Source organism: Populus nigra, chromosome 14, assembly GCF_951802175.1.
Source record: "Populus nigra chromosome 14, ddPopNigr1.1, whole genome shotgun sequence".
NCBI classification, from domain to species: Eukaryota; Viridiplantae; Streptophyta; class Magnoliopsida; order Malpighiales; family Salicaceae; genus Populus; species Populus nigra.
In genome coordinates this window covers 12,772,529-12,793,212 of record NC_084865.1, presented here as the reverse complement: position 1 = coordinate 12,793,212, position 20,684 = coordinate 12,772,529, and the positions used below count along the sequence as shown (strand labels likewise).

At 29.4% G+C, this 20,684-nt stretch overlaps 2 protein-coding genes and 1 non-coding gene across 3 annotated transcripts; 2 read left to right on the top strand and 1 right to left on the bottom strand.

Moving 5' to 3' along the window:
* The first annotated feature begins 6,591 nt into the window (after positions 1-6,591).
* LOC133673389 (dolichyl-diphosphooligosaccharide--protein glycosyltransferase 48 kDa subunit-like) lies at positions 6,592-11,057 on the top strand. Its single transcript, XM_062094154.1, has 13 exons — positions 6,592-7,003; positions 7,173-7,309; positions 7,398-7,523; positions 7,646-7,699; positions 7,815-7,928; positions 8,236-8,291; positions 8,387-8,428; positions 9,165-9,240; positions 9,446-9,517; positions 9,625-9,750; positions 9,844-9,948; positions 10,532-10,615; positions 10,717-11,057. The coding sequence occupies exons 1-13, from the start codon at positions 6,724-6,726 to the stop codon at positions 10,762-10,764; spliced, it is 1,320 nt and encodes a 439-aa protein (XP_061950138.1). The 5' UTR covers positions 6,592-6,723; the 3' UTR covers positions 10,765-11,057.
* A 6,376-nt stretch (positions 11,058-17,433) lies between these two features.
* On the top strand, positions 17,434-19,086 carry LOC133672330 (geranylgeranyl pyrophosphate synthase, chloroplastic-like). The gene has a single exon (XM_062092713.1). The coding sequence runs from the start codon at positions 17,753-17,755 to the stop codon at positions 18,848-18,850; it is 1,098 nt and encodes a 365-aa protein (XP_061948697.1). The 5' UTR covers positions 17,434-17,752; the 3' UTR covers positions 18,851-19,086.
* Positions 19,087-20,324: 1,238 nt separating this feature from the next.
* TRNAD-GUC (transfer RNA aspartic acid (anticodon GUC)) lies at positions 20,325-20,396 on the bottom strand. Its single transcript has one exon. It is a non-coding gene; the product is annotated as a tRNA-Asp (tRNA).
* Positions 20,397-20,684: the final 288 nt, after the last annotated feature.

Below are 20,684 nucleotides of genomic sequence, written 5' to 3'. Positions count from 1 at the left end.
TGTTGGGTTTTTTTTTTTCTATAATGATTGTACAAAATTGTGTTCAAACTCCCACAAATTCAAATTAGTTTTGTTGAAGTATTGCATAATTTTTGTCTCTTAACCTTCTTTTTTTAAAAATTTCTAAGAATTTAGTAACAGTAGATATATTAAAGATTCAATGCTCAAAATCTAGGAATTTGAAAGCTCAAGTGTAAATTCCTTCATCCTTATAAATCAAAAATATTAAGAATATGTTTGGGAACGCGGTGCAAACTACATTTTAAAAAAACTAAATTTTTTTTTACTAAAATTTAATATGATTTGTACATTTTGGATTGTTTTGATATGTTGATGTCAAAAATAATTTTTAAAAAATAAAAAAAAATTATTAGCATGCATTTCGATACAAAAATTTATTTGAAAAGCAATCGCTATCACATTGTCAAGCACCCTCTAAATATGTTAAGTTGTTCTAATTTCTTAAGATGAGTTTTATCTCTCAAAAACAAAATTCCTAAGATGTAATTTCATAATATGTTTGATGTTATGATAATTTTTTTATATGTAGTTTTTAAAAATAAATTTTTAATTATTACTAGTTTGATTTTATACGTGTTTGGTTAAAATTATTTTTTAAATAGTTGTTAATTAAAAAATTAATTCCCATGAATTTAATTAAAATTATTGTTAAAAGTGTTTTAGGTAATAAAACAACTAAAAAAAAACACATATAATAATTTTATAATTTCAAATTAGCTTATCGTGTATACTATTATTAATACGTCATAAATACACCGATACACCATTAAGGTCATATTCGGAGAGGAGCACGAAGCACGCTTGATGGAGACTAGCTTTAGCAAAAACATCCGATGATAATTGTAGATGGTGAGGGTATTTTGGTCTGTGTATTTTCAAAGGTTAGTTAGAAGCCAACTCTCTCCCTCTCTTTGTCATTGAAACGTGGGTTCTTTATGGGAAAGCATGTTAAAAGCAAGCCAATAGGAAGAGGAGGTTTGAGAACATTATTGAAATATTAAAATATTTTTTTATTTTTATTTTTTTAATTCTATTTTAATATTAATATATATTTAAAAATACTAAAAAAATTATTAAAAAAACTAGAATTTAAAGAAAAGTAGATTAAAACTCACTTTCAAACACCCATTAAATCTATCTCACAATAATAACTAAGGTCATACCTTAATTATTGATAGGGTCCGCTACTTGAACAGTAAGTAATACACTCCTACCAAACAATGTATTATAATATATTTGTGGTAATCACTAAGTTAAACTAACCTTTAATTTATATATTTTATATTTATAATCTAGTTATAAGCTATTCTTAACTAATTTATTTATTTATTATGAAAAATAGAAGAATGAAAAGAAAAACATGTGTAATGGAAATTTTAGTTAGGATAGAAGGTATTTTTTCTAATAAAAAACACTAAATTGTAAACGGTCAATATTAGTGGATAAAGTATTTAATTATTTTTTAAAACTACAAATATTAATTAATTAATTTTGACAAATTATAGGGGCTAAGTTATAGCTCACTTAAACACATTGGAATTATTTTGAAACTACAAAGAAAATTCATTTATGGTTCAAAAAAAAATTTAGCAGGTTGGAAGAATTTCTCCAAATTTTATTTCATTTTCAGTGTCTGGAATATTAGAAAAAAAAAACCCTCCAAGTTTATGTTTTTTATGTCAAGTCGACAAATCAACCTCAGTGACACAATTTCATCAAATTTAAATCCAATTTGTCCTTGTTGTTAGAGACGTTTTCACCTCAATCACACTCATCGAAAGCACAATGTGGTGAAAGTGTTGTTAAAGAAGAACAAAATGCTACCAAAATTACTTAAATATTTTCGATAATTTTAACCATTGATTTTCTTTATTTAGAGGTCAATTTGTTAGAGACGTTCATCAATTTGTTTTCTACTTAAAACTTTTAATTCTTAAAAAAAACATCCATAAATTAGTAATGTTGCTATATTTGTTTTACGTCAATGAACAAAATGTCATCTTTTGTTTGAGATTCTACACATACTTTTCATGCCATTTTACTACAATGATGTTTTTTGAATAATTTTTTTATTTAATAGCTCATGTAATCAATCATTTTTCAACCCAATTTTATTTAATAGCTCATCTATTAAACTATTTAATACTTTTTTTTTTCTAAATCCTATTTTTTTATGGTATAACCACACAACACCAACGTCAAACAAGTTTTTATTTATATCTATCGTGTTTCATTAAATCAAGTTAAGTAGAATAAATCGCAAATGAATATATAGATAGAATATATTATTTATAAAGATAAAATTACTTAAAACATCATTTATTTCAATATATCATATTTATATTTATTAAAATTGATATCCTATTATTTATATAATTAATTTCATCTTACATACTAAATAATTAATCCGATGACTAGGTCAAATAAATGTGTGGAATATTGTAAATTTGCCATTATGATTTTATCATTGCCAAAATGCCTTTAAAAATAAAATATTTATCATCTTCTTTACACTCTTTTTTTTCTTCTATTTCATCACCATCATCATCCAACTACTATTTTTGTATTTTTATGATTAATTACACTAAGCCTTCTCTAGTTTTTTTTATTTGCTTTTGTTTTTTTTTAAATTACATTTTACATCACTAGTTAACAAAATCTTTCAAATCAGACAAAATTTCTAAATCAATTTCATATATAATATATTAAAAGCTTGCATAAATAACATATCTCATATTTCTTCTCATCTAGAATTACTTTTCTCTCTCTTTAGACAATATTATATTTATAAACAACCCTAAATTGAAATCAAGATCTATGTTTTTAATCAATTTCTCCCTTATAGCTATGTTTGTTATTTATTTAGACACTATTTGTCCCATGCACTATTAGAGTCTTACTCTTTTCTTATTTAGAACTCAACGTGTTTTTGTTACATGCATGTCATATTTTTGAATTGACATATTGAAATGTGCTGTTAATGCATTTTGTTTTTGTTAAATATTGTTAATTGATTACATTATATGTTGTTTTGACTCAATTTAACCAAAAATTGGAATATTTATAATTGTTTAAAAGTTAATCTTAAAGCTTGAAAAACCCTAAAAAGTTATTTTTTGCTTGAATATTGATAATATTCAGAACCCCATATGCGTTTTAGCTATTATTTAACCTAATTAGTCATGTTTTATTAGAAACCATAAAAAAACCTAGAATTAAAGCTCACGAGTTATTATTCACAAAATCCTAATTTCTTAATTTACGTTTAAAACATGATTAATTTAAAAACAAGAATTCCATTATTTAACCTAATTAGTCATGGTTAATTTCTACTGAAATTTTAGTAATATATATATATATATATATATATATATATATATATATTGGTAACTATGAATATATGTCATATAATTTGAGTTTATATAATTGAGGATGTTACATTTTCTCTCTCAAGATCTAAGCCCAAACTAGATGTATTGATTAAAGGATGTAGAATAACTAATATATGAATTTTGTTTTAACTATTTGAACCTAAGAAGAACTTAAATATTGTGGATCATTGTTGTGGTTATGACATGTTTAAATTATAAGTTTTACTTTATTTAATGTGTATGCTTTAGATATATGTGATATTGATGTTTCATGAATTTTGTTTAATAGTTTATACATGTATTTCATTTTCATCTGTTCATGTTGAAGAATATCATAGTTAGAAACATTAACATTGCACATTAAATTAGATTTTAGCAACAACTTTATACTTGCAAAGCTTGTCTCTATATTATGAATCTTGATCCAAACTCTACATAATTCATTTTTTATTTTCTTCATTTCATATAGTATTCAAGCAATATCATTAACATCTCCTCATTCTTTTATTGTTAATTCAATATTATTAATATGTTTGCACGAATCAATGAATGTATTATCACATGGCTTGTTTTTGATATCCTAATTGTTGTTTTTTCACATGTTTTATATACTTTTTATTCTTAAACTTTAGTCCATCTACGTTGTTGCAAGTTTGTATGCTATTAGCATTTGATGAATATAATGACATGTTGATAATGTGTGTTCTTGTTGTTGGTAGTAAATGTGCTGTAAAATTTGGGTTGTTGACAATGAATTTCGGGTTGTTATTGGTTGCACATAAGATGGAAATTGGTATGTGTTTTTGTTAAAAATGCTAGTTATGTTTACTTAAGTTTTGGGCAGTGTTTTTATTGAGAATATTGGTTATGTTTGCTAAATTTTTAGAGATTGATTTTACTGGAAATTAGAAGTGTTTGCTGGAAATTGAGATGTGTTTTGTTGGAAATGTTGGCAGCGTTTGCTTGAATTTTAGGCAGTGTTTTGCTGGATTTATGATAGTGTGTTTACTGAAATTTTATGAGTTAGTTTGTTTGAATTTTGGCTATTAGTTTGCTTGAATATAATGGTGAGTTTTATGCTTAAATAGTGTTTGTGATGATAATATGGTTGTAAGTTTGTGTTTGCTATATAAATGGTGAAGATTTGTTGAGAAAAATGTGTAAGCAAAATGAAAAATTTAATGTTTATTATGGTTGAAATGATGATGTAAGAGGGGGATATTTTGTTAAAAACATATAAATGATGATATTTATATTATGAAGGTATTGAAAAATGACTAATTTTTTTTAAAAAAAAATTAGCAATGAAAATTTCAGTGATATTTTCATTATTTTAACACAATATGGACTCTTTAGTCATTAAATTGAATATAAGAAAAATCTTATAAATAATTCAATAATTTTTGGTGTATAAGCAAGAGGATGTGAAGTGTTATGAATATATAAACTTTAATATGTAAAGTTTAATTTCTAAAAGAATGGTGTTAAAAAGAAAAAAAATAAGCATATTATTGGAGGCTCAATGTGATTTAACTCTTTTTTTTTTTATTTCAACATCAACAAACATTTACATATATAACTTTCTAGCCAAGACAAATTCATAACAAAGTAGTGAGATCTATATGAAAAATATCAATATATCCCATACCATATTGCTCAAATCCTAACTCTTCAACATATTGAAAAACAACTCACAAAACAAAAGAAAGAGCTAAATCTTATTAGAAAATCATTCAAAAACCATAAAACAATAAAATTAGCATTTTTATCTAGAAATAACGAAAAAGACTTAAAAATTGATCTAAACAAACTCATTAGTCCTTTTTTTTAAAAAAAAAAAGCTTGTCAAATCAAAGATTGTTTTCTATCATTAATTTTGATAAAAAAATCTTACATTTCTCTTGAAGTATCAAATCTAAAACCAAATACAGGTCCTTAAACCTTCTCTGTCACACCAAAACACAAGGAATCAAAAGCCTTAAAACCCTTGAATGTTGATATTTAAGCTCATTCCTTAACAAATAATAAAAACCCATCATAAAATCTATATTCTTAGCACTTAAATTCTCAATCATACATCTATTTTCAACCTCATATAATATGAAAACCAAGTCTTTGAAGTGTCTAAATATCATAGCCCTAAAGCGTGAGAGAATCACATGAATTGGGCTTGTGAAGATTTGAAAAAAAAAGGGTTGTAGTGATGAGATTTACAATGGGAGGAGATAAATAGTTTAGAGAAGATGAGGGAGGAGAGAAAGGTAAGAATTGAGAAAATGATTGAAAATTTGAGTGTTTTGATAAATTTGATGAGCATAAAAAAAGAAGTTGTTTTAGGTTTTTGAGGAGATTTCCTTTTGTTTGGTTATTGAGAAATTTTAATAAAAAATCAACTTTGCTTTCATTAGCTTATGAAGAGAGAGGTTTTTGTCATTCTTTTTGTAGAAGATAAAGAAGATAGAATGGTGTTTTTACCTTAGATTTTTGGGACTTGGGTTATTAATAAATGTTGGCATTTTCATCATTGTTTTAAGATGATGTTTACCAAGAATGTAAATTAAATGAAACTATGGAATGTAAAGTGCTTATTTGCTCAAATTATAAAATGTTTTTAATATGTTTTCTTTTACAATTTGTTCAATTAGATTGAATTGGCTAGATGCCATGAATAAAGGGGTAAAAAGTTAAAAAGATGTATATTACTATCATACACTACCTTAATTTTATTTTTCATGCATTTTTTTAATAATAAAAATATTATCGAAACTAATTTGTATGTAAACTAAGATTATATCCCTACCAAAATGATCTTATTTGTGCAACCATCATATCAACAATGAATTTAATAAATCTTCTTAGTGTTGTTTCAAAATTTAAATTTAAATTTTTTTAAAAATCTCCTTTATCATAAAGTTACTTTTAAAAATTCTTATGGTAAAAATAATAATTAATGACATCTTATTAATTATTTTATGAATAAACTTTTAATAAATAAATAAATAAATATAAAAAAAATAAAATTCATGATACATTAAAAAAATTATAAAAATATCTTCTTATTTTTTTAAAAAGTAAACCACATGGAATAATTAATAGGCTCTCGGGTTAAAAAAATAAGAATAAAAATTGTTAAAAAGTTTGCTTAAAAAACAAGAAGAAATTTAATTTCCATTCGAAACGTTTCAGAAAAAAAACTAGGTGGACTCTCCCGTAGCAAACTCTCAAAATCCATTTATCAGTCCTCTTAGCGTCTCCTCCTCACCGGGTAAACCCTCAGCCACTCTCTCTCTCTCACCGAGACAGCCAAAAGACCCCATCCACAACCACAAAAATGGCGAGAAGCAATTTCTCGGTATTAACAATTCTATCAGTCACACTCCTCCTTCCCGTTCTCTCCCTCTCTTTCTCCCCTGACTCGCCCTCAGATCGTCGCCTCTTAGTCCTCCTCGACGACTTGTCACTCAAATCTTCCCTCTCAATCTTCTTCAATTCTCTCAAATCTCGCGGTTTTGATCTCGATTTCAAGCTTGCTGATGACCCAAAACTCGCCCTTCAACGTTATGGCCAGTACTTGTATGATGGCTTGATTCTCTTCTCTCCTTCAATCGAAAGTAAGTTATTAAATTGAAAGAAATTGTTGTTTATCTTTGTCAAGTTTTGGTTTTTATGGTCCTGTTTCTGATTTGAGAAAATGGGTTTTGTTCTTTTTACGTTTTTTTCTTTTTTGGGAATGATTTGTGATTTGGGCAACTGGGTTTTGTTTGTTCTTGTTATCGTTAGGATTTGGTGGTGCATTAGATTTAGCTGCTGTGCTTGACTTTGTTGACTCGGGTCATGATCTGCTTATTGCGGCCGATAATTCTGCTTCTGATTTGATTAAGAGTGTGGCTACTGAATGCGGGGTTGATTTTGATGAGGTTAGTGTTGAATTTGTGATTCATTGGTTGTTTTTGTCACTTTATTTATTTAGTTTAATTTGTTTATTGAGTTTATGTAATGTTGTAGGATCCATCGGCTCTGGTTATTGATCATAAAAGTTATGCAGTCGCTGGGACTGAGGGTGATCATACATTGATTGCTGCAGATGATTTTATTGATTCTGATGCGCTGCTTGGAAAAAATAAGATTGAGGTTGGTTTGTCTGATTGTTTCGTTCCTTATATTAAGTTTTGTTCCTACTATTATGGATCAGTTAATTCCTTGTGAAGTTTAAGGTTCGAGTTTTGAATGTTTATGGGTTTTGGATTAAACAGGCTCCTGTGCTCTTTAAAGGGATTGCACATTCTTTAAATGCAGCAAATACCCTGGTGAGGTCAAATGTGTTTTCTTTATTTCTTTGTTAATTGTAGCTAGATGAAAAAGTATTTTAAGGGTTTGTGCTAATGGTTTCTGTGTTTCTGGGGCATGTGGCATGATGTATAGGTATTGAAGGTCCTTTCTGCGTCTCCTTCTGCTTATTCAGCTAATCCAAGTTCCAAATTGTCAAGTCCTCCATCATTAACCGGATCTTCCATCTCATTAGTTTCAGTAATTCAGGTAACTCGGCTCCCTCCATCAAATTGTCACTCGTTTTCTCTTACCACACACGCAACAGCTGAATAACAATTGTTTGTTGTGTTGTACTTTATGGTTTATTTTTTTTTTGTTTGCTGACCATTCTGTTGGTCTCTAATTATACTTCCTTATGTTGGTTCTGAATGCATACAAGCGCACGTGTACATATGACTATTGCATGTCATAGTGGATGTCTGTGTTTTGAACACTGCTCTTAGCTGGGTTTTGAGAAAAATAAAAAAAATTGAGGTGAAATTTCTACTCACCAATTTTTTTTTACATAATGCAGGCTAGAAACAATGCTCGGATTATGATTACAGGCTCATTAGATATGTTTAGTAACCGGTATGCAATCATGTGATGGTTTTTCAACTTTAGTGTTTCTCTAGCAATTATTTGGTTTATATCTGTTGACAAAATCTCTTCATTTCATGATTCAGATTTTTCAGATCAAGCGTACAGAAAGCTGGGAGCCCAAAAAAGTAAGTGAAGTTCTTATTGAACTCCTTTTCATTTTACATCTACTTTGGGAACCTGAGGTTTTTCTAAACCTGCTGTTTCACGAATTGCAATATAGATGGTCTCATCCATCATTTTAACTGTTTGCTGTGCAAATGCATATTTTTTCTGTGTACCTAGATAGAGTACAGTGGACTGAGAATGGGAAAACTAATGGTTAGTGGCCGAGTTCATTTCGAAGAGTACAAGGAAATCACCTTCCTTTACATCATTAAGGCTTTACATAGGCTGAGATTGTGTTGAATTGTTGATAGCATTATAGTCATACATGTCTCAAACTTTATTTGCAAGTTCAATTTTTATTTCACACAAACACACAATGCGTGTGTACTTCTGTATATGTCAAGGCCTCAATTGATTGATGTTAGAGCTCCAGGCCCACATAGCTTCTATTTTCCTTGGTTGATTCCCATTCACAATATGCTTATGGATACAATAAGAAGAGGAATAACTTTCCTGGAGGACCCACAAAGCCATGATGTTTGTGTTTGTATGCTCATCAAAGAGTACCTGGCTGATTTTGTGCTCACAGTGGGAGAAGGGGGGTGTCATTGCTCCTGATTTTGGTTGTTGAAATTTTTAGTTGGATACTTTTGTTAATTTTCATCCATATGCTGGGCAATATGTTTTGCTTGTGAAGAGAAATTCATATATTTTTAGAGGAGGAAAGTCACGATATCTGTGACCTTGTGTTGGCAGATATGATAAATCTGGTAATGAGCAATTTGTGACTGAACTTAGCAAATGGGTCTTCCATGAAAGAGGTCATCTGAAGGTTAGGCTTTTATTTCAGCTGTCTTGAGTTATTTATACATCTTGCTAATGTGTAATCAAATTGCAACATTTTGAGACATACTAAAGAATAGTCTTTAGATTGTTGATACAATGGCAACTTTTAGGATCTTTCTTTCTTTCACTTGATTGTGTTTTGTTGCGTTTTCATCTATTGTGTAATATCAAGTCTCGTTCTTGACCACCAGGCTGTGAATCTTAGACACAATAAAGCTGGGGAAACAGACGAGCCTGCAATGTACAGGATCAAGGATGATCTGGTAACTTGTCAAGCTGTGTTCTCTTTTAGTTCTTTGAAATTCTTTTCTGAGAAGCTACATACGAGAGAGAGTATCGACAATCACCATGAACTTCTATATGAGTGCAGGATTTTTCTGTTGAGATATATGAATGGTCTGGAAAGAGCTGGGAGCCATATGTGGCCGATGATGTTCAGGTCCAGTTCTATATGATGAGCCCCTATGTGTTGAAAACCCTATCAAATGACAAGAAGGTACATCGTTTCTATCATCCAATATTCATTTCCTTGCTAGTTACATCCCTGCTCGTGCTAATGTCTCTGATCATTTGTGCACCTGGTTTTCAGGGCTTGTATCATACATCATTCAAGGTGCCTGATGTTTATGGGGTTTTCCAGTTTAAGGTTGAGTATAACAGGCTTGGATATACTAGCCTGTTGCTCTCCAAACAGGTAAGCTTCTCAGACTTGTATGGTCTCTCCTCTACCTAATCAAATTAGCAACTTCCTGGTTTCCTTTATTTTTGTAGTGGATTGATTGTTTTGGTTATGATTGATGTTGAGAATGTTGGTTGCAATTTGGTGATGGTTATATAACCAAAGATAAACATATTTGGGACTTCTTATGAAAAGGAATTTGGATAACTAGGTCAGGTGGCAACAATTTTCTGGCATATCAGATAGGAGAAGTGGTGCAACTGTATCAATTCAGTGGCTTTATTTTTGGCTGGAGGGACATATTTATGTTCATCTGGGGAAACGCACTTTGAGAAATATTATTATATGCTGACCTGTCCAAAGATCCATTCATGGGGCAATAATAATGAATCCCAAAGAAATTGATTGCAAATTGTATTGCTTCTAGTTACAAAATGCATGAATTTATGCATGCTGCCTTTATTTTTTATGAAGATTCCTGCATCTATTATTGTATGTTGTCATTATACCCTCAGCGCATAATTCATCATCTTAATGTTGAATGTCCTGTATTGTTGAAAGGCACCGAGTAAAAAGCCAATTTATACTGTGATTGCAGATTCCAGTTCGGCCCTTCAGACACAATGAATATGAGAGATTTATAACAGCTGCTTTTCCCTACTATGGAGCTTCTTTTACAATGGTATTCTCTATAAAAAAAAACTGGAATTTTATTATTTTGTGAATCCATATCATTTGTGTATTTGCAAGCGCGTGCTAAGCATATGGTCCTGTTGATTGCAGATGGCTGGCTTCTTTATCTTCAGCTTTGTTTACCTGTACCACAAGTGAAAGGCCTGTTATAATAGAGATGATTGCTTTGCTATTAAGATGCTCTTTTTAACACATGGAGAATATTTCGAGGGCCTTGTAGCAGCTTCCCTCGCAATTTTCATTGTTTAGGAGGAATTATGGTGAAATGACATTGTACTAAAATTATCCACCATTAGCATTGCACCTGTAGAAAACTTTTGATGAGTATTAGACCCATAACATTATAGGTTTAATGCAGTTTTACTATATGGTAAATCAATTGCTAGATTTCGGTCTAATAAATTTGCAAGCGAGAGTAAATCTTTTGAGAATCTCCTACAGTCTCCCACACATTCACTATTTGGAAAATATGCTTTTTAGGTTTTTTTCTTCCCTTGCGTTTGGCACATTCGCCTTTTAGCTATCACTGGATATTCTTGTTTTAGGTTAGATTTTTTTTTTCAACAAAAAAATTTTTATATAGATTTTTTCAATAAATTTTTGTATTTTAAAAAATTTTAAGTGAAAATTAAAAAATTTATATATATATATTTAATTAAAAAAATTTATAAACAATTACTAAAATAAAAACTATAAAATTCAAGAGATAACTGGAAATCAAATTATTTAATTTTACAAGATATAATATGATGTTTATATGGTTGTGTTTGTTTAATTTATTAATTAAAATAATTTTTTTATTTAATTAAATGATAAAAAAATTAGATACATTAAATAAATTGAATAAAAAAAATATACAACGTTACATATATTAGAAATATTATTTGAAAATAATTTTTTTTATTTTTAAAAATAAAAGTTATTTATACAAAAGATTATACATTAATTAGAAAAACTTTCTAAAAATTAAATGCATAATTTTTATTTTAAATAGATTTTCTAAATAATATAAAGAAAAGAAAAGATATTAATCTTAATAAAAATAAAAATACGGTTAAGATTAAGATTAATTTAACACACTTTCATTGACTTTTTGTTAGCGTTGGTTAATTGAGGAATAATAATAATAATAAAAATAAAAATAATAAAAATAAAAATAAAAATAATAAAAGAAACTAAAAGGCAAGTGGGTGGAAATATTTTAATTACTTTAGCACCAAACTCATTTTTATTATGGATTTCAACAATGAAATCATGATTTTATCCCTCAATCAAATAACATTTGGCCTGATTTATGAAGGTGATAGTCGTTTTCTTTTTTATGAATAATAAAAATACTAAAATGTCATTAGAGACAGATAATGTATGTATGATATTTAGGGGAATTTTTGGTTTTTAACTTTTGAATATGCAATAAAATTACTTAAATGCCTTTGAAGAAGCCTTTTGTCAAGGGTTTTTTCTTTTCTTTTCATGTTATTTTTTTAATTATTATTTTAATGAGGACATTGTGGTCTTTTGTTAAAAATTAAATAACATTAAAATTTAAAAAGTTGTTGGCGTGTGGGAGACATCTACGCATTTTGGGGCATGTATGTTGTGCCTCACAGTGGTCAAAATTGTATTTTTATCATGTTTTTAAAAGAGCGGTCACGATATATATCAGCTGAGGTTGGACAATTTGTTGCTAGTGGGTCTTTTTCTCCCTTATTTTCTTTCAGCTCCCCCTTAAATTGTAGGTTGGTGCTCTTTGTCTTTTCTTATTTGATTTCTATTTTTTTTCATTGGCTTTTTTTGTATAAATATTATTTCTTTTCAATTGAGTCTTCCAATTTCATTTTGCTATATATTGATTTTTTTTAATTTGATCATTATTCTTTTGAACTTGATTTTCTCCTTGGTCTTTTTATAAAAGTATTATTGGTTTTCAATTTTACATTTCAATCCAAGTTCATGGTGTGTTATTTTTTTTGATTTAGTCCTCATTTTTTTATTTTTTTTCTTTTTATTAGAATTCTTTTTCTTTTCAATTTAACTCTGCAATAAAAAAAAATAATTGCCTTCTAATTTATTTTTTATTTTGATTTTCATCATCATTCATTTAAATATTATTTTTTTGTTTTAGATCCCTTCATCAATTAATTGTTTTTTGGTTTTATTTTTTAGTGTTTGATTTGCTGGAGATTGTGCTTTGCTGTTTTTCATGTATGGTACTTCTAGTTTATTTTTTAAATTCATCGTTCAACATTAGTTTTTTCTTAAAAAAAAAGAATGACCTTTGTGGTTTTCTTCAATTTGTTTTATGTCTAGTTATCATAATCACATGACCTATTTCATGACTTTTGCAGGTTTACTTGGATTGACCCACCTTTTATTACTCAGGTTATGTGTCTATTGCATTATTTCAAGTTAACTCAAGTTGATTTTTTATCCATTTTTAATCCAAATTCATACTTCCAAAGATTTTTTTTTCCAAGATATGGTGGTCTTTTTTTAAAAAAAATCATTTGTTTATTACTGTTGTCTATTCTTTTATCATCCAGTTAAAATAAAATTAATTTATTAAATTCAGTTATAACTCAAATTATTAATTTCTTTTATTTATTTAAAACACGCTTATCACACTCATATATTAATTTTTATAAAAAAAAAATACAAACCCGTAGCATATCGCTTGATATGTCTAGATAATAAGATGGACGGGTGGTCGAGAGTCATGCAGCTAATTCGTTGAAAGAAAGAAAGATTGTTTTAAAAGAAAGAGAAAAGTGAAATAGAAGAAAAAGAGCTGGCCATGAAATAGAAATAAAAATTACACTGGAAATACACACATATTTATTTGATGTAAATTTTTTAAAGTTCATACTTTAATTTTTAATTTGACACACATATTCTATTATTTACATAAAGTTAAGGTTTTTGTTTTTAGATTTGAGGATAAAAAAAAAGTTTTATTGAGTTGAAATTTAATTTTTAAATTTAAAATATAGGAAGCATGGTAACATAAGCATCGTTTACCCTTGCAAGAAAATAAAAATAAAAAATTCGTTAATTTGCCTGAAGGAAGTAATAACCCCTACCACATTTTAATTATATAAGCATGCAATCAAATAAAATCTGTATTTACAAAAGTAATAATAATCATTCGAACTTATTAATAAACCCCACTGAAAACCTAAGACCCATTGACTCAAATAATGTGCCAGAGCCTAGCCTCAATTGACTCAACTTTAGAAAAGAGCCTAACCTCTATAAGTTCAGTTTTAAGAAAGAGGGTAGCCTTCATAGACATCATAAGCTCATTTTAGAAGAAGAATCCAGTTCTTATAGGCTTAGCTTTGGAAATAGCCCACCCATGGTCTCAACTTTAGGGAAGAGCCCGACGTCCATGAGCTTGGCATAAAAAAAAAGCCCAACATCTTGGGTTTGGTCTAGAAAAAGCCCCTCCTAGACTCAATTTAGGAGAAAAGTTTAATATTGTGGGCTCAACTTAAAAGAAGAACTAAACACCATGAGCTCAGCTTAATAAAATATCTTAGCTCTCATTGACTCGACTTATGGAAAAAGCTCGGTCCTCATGGACTCAGTTACATTTTAGATTCTACTTTTTCTATACCCTTATGTGTATAAAGTCCTCTAAAAGCCTCCCATATTTCTATCAACATTAATGATGTGTAAGGGATAAAATATAAAAGTCCTTTGAGAACTTACCATATTTTCATCGCATTAATGTTCGTGTACTAGATATTTTTTCTTCATCAATACTATCAAGCAAAAATTACATTCTTGCTCCTCCTCTCCACAAAAAGATAAGACTCATAAGCTATAAATACTTTTATGAATCATTTAAGCTCCATGTTTAAAATCTCTATTTTCTACTGCATATATATTTTTAGAGCATTTCTCTCTAAAAAGATATTTACTTAAGTATCTAAGAGTTCCTAAATCTACCAAAAAAGATCTTTTATAGATATCAATCTCCAACTACCTTGGCTTACCAAGTACCCAGCACCAGTCACCTTGATTAGGAGGAATGAATTGAATTGCTAAAACCAAAAGATTAACCAATTATCCAACATATAAATCTTATTTCTAAGCTATCTGAATTTTTTTGGGACATCATCACATATAAAAAAATAATTTTGAGAGGCCCTTGCCTAAAATTAGAAGAATTATATTTTATTATTGAAATAAGTATAAAAAATCTACAACTAAACATTTGTAATTGGATGGTATTCTATTTTGTTTGTATCTACTGTGTAAGTAAAAAGAGGCGAGAGTGTTTCTCCCTAACCCAGAAGCAAAGGAAATTGAAAGGCTTTCTTGTTTGCGTCCAAAAAGTAAATTATGAGCTAGCTACAGTTTATCATTGAAGACATGCTCTGGTGTGAGGTTCTTTGATGTTATACGAGAAAACTACAGTTTAAACACATGAAAAAGATGAATCATAATGCTCTGTTAAACATGTCTTGAACATAATTATTAAAAATCTGGTCTGACACGTCGACTAATAATTTGTTGACTCAAAGCCAAGCCAAAGCTGAGTTCTATTTGGATCCGGTTTGTAATTGAACTAGTTAAATTGATTTGTTTGATTTAATTTACCCGATTAAATTTGGATGAAATTTTTTTAAAAAGTTAATTTTAATACTTTATTTTTAATTTTTATTTAAAATAACATTGTTTCATTAAAAAAACAAAATAATATCATTTTGTTTTGTTTTTGTGTTTTATTCATAACAATGTTGATTTTTAATTTAGTTTGAGTTAGTGAAAAATTCTAAATATATTTAATTGAGTGTTGTAGATATGTTTGAGTTAAACATGTGTAATATAAAATGATTTCGAGATTTTTTGAAAGAATTTTAATTGTTAATAAGCTCGTGGACAAATTTGATTTGGATCTTAAATGAGTTGAGATTTAAGTTAAGGATTCTTTTAATAGATATTTATGTTTAGATATATTCTGAGTAATAAGAATAACAAAATTATATTGTTTATAAATAATAAAAATAAAAATAATTGTGTTGATGAGCACAAAGTGATCATGCTTCAAACATCCAAATCTAAAAAAATTTATAATCATAAGATCACACTGTAAAAAGTTCAATTTAACCTTTAACTTTCACGACGTCATCTTCAGAAAACATGAAGGAGATGATAATATAATCATGGAGGTAAATAATAAGCATTGATGTGATCTAATTTTTGTTTTTAGTTTTATAAAAAAAGGTGTTAATATTTTCACGCCACAATGTCTAAATTTCATTCCATATTAGATTGACCAAAATATCTCTAATTATATTTTTCATAAATAATGATATTTAATATCAGTATTATATCTATATATTAAAAATATAGCTAAAAGTTAAAAAAAAAGTCTTCTTTTTTCTAACAAGGATAGTCAGACTTTACCCTTTTTTATCCTTGCCTATCACTAAATTTAATTGATTTTAAAAAAATTGTCACACTACATTATTTTTCATGTTAAGGATTTTTTTTCAAATATCATCCATCAATAAAATAATTATTATTTTTTAAAAAATATAATATTGTAATTTTAAGAACTTTATTTTTATACCTCTTGTTTTTTAATTAATTTGAAAATAATATTTTAATATAATCCAATTATGTCAAAGTAAGATACTCTATAAACATACTAAAAGATAATAGATAATGTAGTATATTAATAAAAAAAATGTAATAAAAGTAAAGTAGGATTAAAAATTTAAACTATTCATAAAAGAAGTTAATGGCAAAATTTATTCTTATATAATAGGGTAATTTTCAATACATAATTATATTTTTAATGAAACTATATTTTTAATAAACATTAAGTTTTTAATTTATCATTTTGACAATATTTTCTAGCCAAACAATCATAATGAATCAAGTGATTTAAACATGATTATTTTTTATTTTCAAAATATCCTTGTGTGTTAGACAAATGAAAAACTTTTATCTGTAAATCAAATAACAAACTTTTAGTCTAAAACTTTTACCAAAATAATATATTAGAAAATTTAAAAATATTCAAGAATGAAATTAACTCATTTAAAAATATAAAGAATTTAGCTAATAACTTAAAAAAACAATAATTTACTGAACAATAACACTAAAAAAATCATCAATAATAAATAAAATGAATCATACAGCCATTCAAAAGTTTCAAAAATTACTTGTATTTGAGCGACTCATGTGCTTTATTTTTATTATGATTGAATATTTTTATATATATAATTATATTTGTTTTATTAAGATTTTTTTAATAATATCAATAACGTTAACTTCAAAGTTTTTATGTTATGAAATTTCTTTTATTTTTTCCTTGTTTTTTTTTAATCTTTCTTGTCTGTTTATTGGAAATTATTTCACAGATGGCAACAACTTGCAAGTAGCAGATTTCAATTCTAATTTTTTAACATGTGTTATTTATTTAAATATATTTTTTTGCTGTATTATTTTAACGTGCTGAAAAAAACCTACTTTTATATGGAAAAACAGAATCACCAGTCAAATTCCGACAATTCACACATGCTTTAGGAAAAGATGCTGATAAAGCGTCCTATAAGACCCATCCAAAGCAATCCAAAATCCTATCTTTGTCACTTCTCTATTTTCATTGGAATTTTAGTGAAAAAAAATTTTCTTTTATTTTTAAAAATATTTTTATATTATATTAAAAGAATATTTTTTAATTTTTTTAAAATTATTTTTAAAATCAACGAATAAAAATAATTTTAAATATATAAAAAATTTTAATTTTAAAAAAACTAATTTAAAATTTCTAATCGTTAGTGTCACAGTTCCACACGCGCACTCTATGTCCAAAATTTCCAATTTCTCTCTCTCTCTAGATTCCTATCTCTCTGCAGACCTTTATCGTCTCAGTACTTGTTATTAGGAATCTCATTGCTCCTTTTCTCATTCGTGGTCTTGTGGTCGTGGACACTTGAATGTTTTCCCATTTCTGGCTGAAGTTAACTCTCATGGCCAACCTTTGTAGTGCTATTGTTTAGAACCTAACCTGTGTTTCACTTGTAGTTCAGCTTTTTATTACAATTACATAGTAAGATCAACCCCTCTTTCTCTGTCTCTCTCTCCCTCTGAGACACACACAGAGAAAATGACTTCTGTGAATCTGGGTTCATGGTTTCGGACATCAATCATCAACAAAGATACAGGACCCAGATCCATACCCATCTCAAAATTTTTATCTCCAGGTTCTAAAAGTCTTCAAATTCCTTCAGTACATCAAAAGCAGAGAAAACCCATGTCTTCAATTAGTGCGGTTCTCACAAAAGAAGAGACTCTTCAAGAAGATCAACGAAAACCCACTTTTGATTTCAAGTCTTACATGCTACAAAAAGCCAATTCTGTTAACAAAGCATTAGATGCTGCTGTTTCACTTAAAGAGCCGGCTAAAATCCATGAGTCTATGCGATACTCTCTTTTGGCTGGTGGCAAGAGGGTTAGGCCAGTGCTTTGTCTCGCTGCGTGTGACCTTGTTGGTGGGTCTGAATCCATGGCTTTGCCTGCTGCTTGTGCCGTAGAAATGATCCATACTATGTCATTAATGCATGATGATCTTCCTTGCATGGATAACGATGATCTTCGCCGTGGAAAACCCACCAATCATATTGTTTTTGGCGAGGATGTTGCGGTTTTGGCAGGGGATGCTTTACTGTCATTTGCATTTGAACATATGGCAGTGTCTACAATCCATGTTTCGCCTCTTAGAATTGTTCGTGCAATTGGTGAATTGGCGAAAGCTATTGGTGCTGAAGGACTTGTCGCCGGACAAGTTGTTGATATTTGTTCTGAAGGGTTGTCCGAAGTGGGGTTGGAGCAGCTTGAATTTATTCATGTTCATAAGACTGCGAAGTTGTTGGAAGGTGCTGTTGTTCTAGGGGCCATATTAGGTGGAGGAACCGATGAGGAAGTTGAGAAATTGAGAAAATATGCAAGAAGTATTGGATTATTGTTTCAAGTAGTGGATGATATTCTTGATGTTACCAAATCTTCACAAGAATTGGGGAAAACTGCAGGGAAGGATTTGGTTGCGGATAAGGTTACTTATCCTAGGTTAATGGGAATTGAGAAGTCTCGGGAGTTTGCTGAGAGGTTGCTGAACGAAGCCAAGGACATGGTTGCTGGATTTGATCAAGAGAAGGCCGCTCCGTTGATTGCTTTGGCTAATTACATTGCTTACAGGCAAAACTAATTTATGGTGTATTACAATTGTTTCTCGGTTGCCTTGTTTTTGTATAAAGTTAGATCTCCTCTACGGTTTTCGAGGGAGTGCTTGTTGCATCAATGTTGTGTTACTGAGGTTGTGCCAATGTCGCGATTCAGATCAATTGCAATAGGGACAACTTAATTTTCTCCCTGTGCTTAAGTTTTCATTGGTTGTAAAACAAGCATGTTGAACTTCCCCTTGAAATTGGGGTTACTTGACAATTAGTTGCTTTGTCATTCTTTTTGCTTGATTGTCAGGTTTTTCATTGATAAGAATTGTGGTCTATAAAGTGAATTCAATATGCACTAAATGCAAGAAGAATGTTTTGTGACAGCGTGTAAAGCTCTTCAGTGTCGTTCAAGAATTGCAAATAAAGATTATCTTTCAGAACCTAGCTAACCCTCTTAGGACTTCCTGGTTTTTGTAGTTCTGTCTAGATGAAGAATGCATTCATAGATTTGAGGCATCTGCATTGTTGAAAGCTTGAAGTTTGCTGTTCCCTCAAAGCACACAGTTGTAGGCTCTGTAATTTTATGTTTCCTTTCTGCTCAGCAAACTGTAAGTGGTTTTGTTTTCTGTATCTCTTATTGTATTTTCTCATGCTGGTGTGCTTCTTCATGTCCTGTAGCACCATTGCATGCAAATCTGTTTGCCTCTTGTTTTCTGCCAAAAGCACTGATTTCTAGCTTCTTGAACTTGAGCTGGGCACGCTGGGCCGCTATTACGAACAGGCCTCTTCTGGAGACTCTTAAGCAGCTAATCGGAGAACCATAAACGAGGTTCTAGTCCGGGTTTGTTTTGTTGTTCTTTCTAATATTTTTGTTGCTGGAATAAACCAAGATGAGTAATTGATACTGAAAATGAAATTGCTGATTTTGTATTCCTTGAAGTTTTGTGATAATCAACTCCGATTCAAATTTTTGTGCAGCCTCTCAGAGGCGCCTAATAATGAGAGAAATTTCTTGCATTACATTGGGAATCCCTTGATGAAGTCCACTCTCATTTCGCCGTCCTCTTTTTGACTGCAAAATGTAAATTTTGATTTCTAGCGTAGGTCCCTTGTTGACTACTCCTAGAAAAATCTCAGATACAATGAATCAATGCATGTTTTTTCAGAGCTTGTAAGACCAGCCTTAAGTATCATCCTGACATCGCACTTTGGTACCTGGTGGTGACCTAAGCATTCCAATGGTTGTGGACCATTCAGTATTTACTAGCGGAAGACAAGATTTCCATTGTTGTTTCGTGTGAAACTGTCCTCGTCCTAGGAATTCATGAACTTGGAACGCCATGGAAAATCAACTTCAATTGGGCTGCAGTTGATATTTGCTCACCTTCCAGTAGCAGCATGGGATACACGTTGATAGACTCCCATATTTTTGTCCCTTTCCATGCCAAGAATAGAAGGATGTCATTTCTATCTCTCTCTCTGCAAAAAACAAAAAAGAAAACAGAAGAACGCCGTTGCCGGGGATCGAACCCGGGTCACCCGCGTGACAGGCGGGAATACTTACCACTATACTACAACGACTATGTTGTTCGATGAATTTCATACAATATATATATATAAAAGTAACAATAGACAAAACTTCCTTTTCAAGTTGTGGAAACTGGAAAGGAATACCTATACTCCATGAAGAATGGAGGTGTGATAAGTAATGGAAAATGGAATCCCTTTGTGGAATATTAAAAGGGTTTGTTTCGCAATGTGGTTACGGTTGCTTTTCAAATAGTTTTTTGTGTTAAAATACATGCCAATAATTTTTTTTATTTTTTAAAAATTATTTTTGACATCAGCACATCAAAATAATTTGAAAAC

Bases quoted from the DNA above. Each gene is read 5' to 3' on its own strand.
- LOC133673389 (XM_062094154.1), top strand. From the start codon at position 6,724: ATGGCGAGAAGCAATTTCTCGGTATTAACAATTCTATCAGTCACACTC. The intron at 9,518-9,624 runs GTAACTTGTCAA...ATATGAGTGCAG, and splicing joins ACAGGATCAAGGATGATCTG to GATTTTTCTGTTGAGATATA. The intron at 10,616-10,716 runs GTATTCTCTATA...TGTTGATTGCAG, and splicing joins ATGGAGCTTCTTTTACAATG to ATGGCTGGCTTCTTTATCTT.
- LOC133672330 (XM_062092713.1), top strand. From the start codon at position 17,753: ATGACTTCTGTGAATCTGGGTTCATGGTTTCGGACATCAATCATCAAC.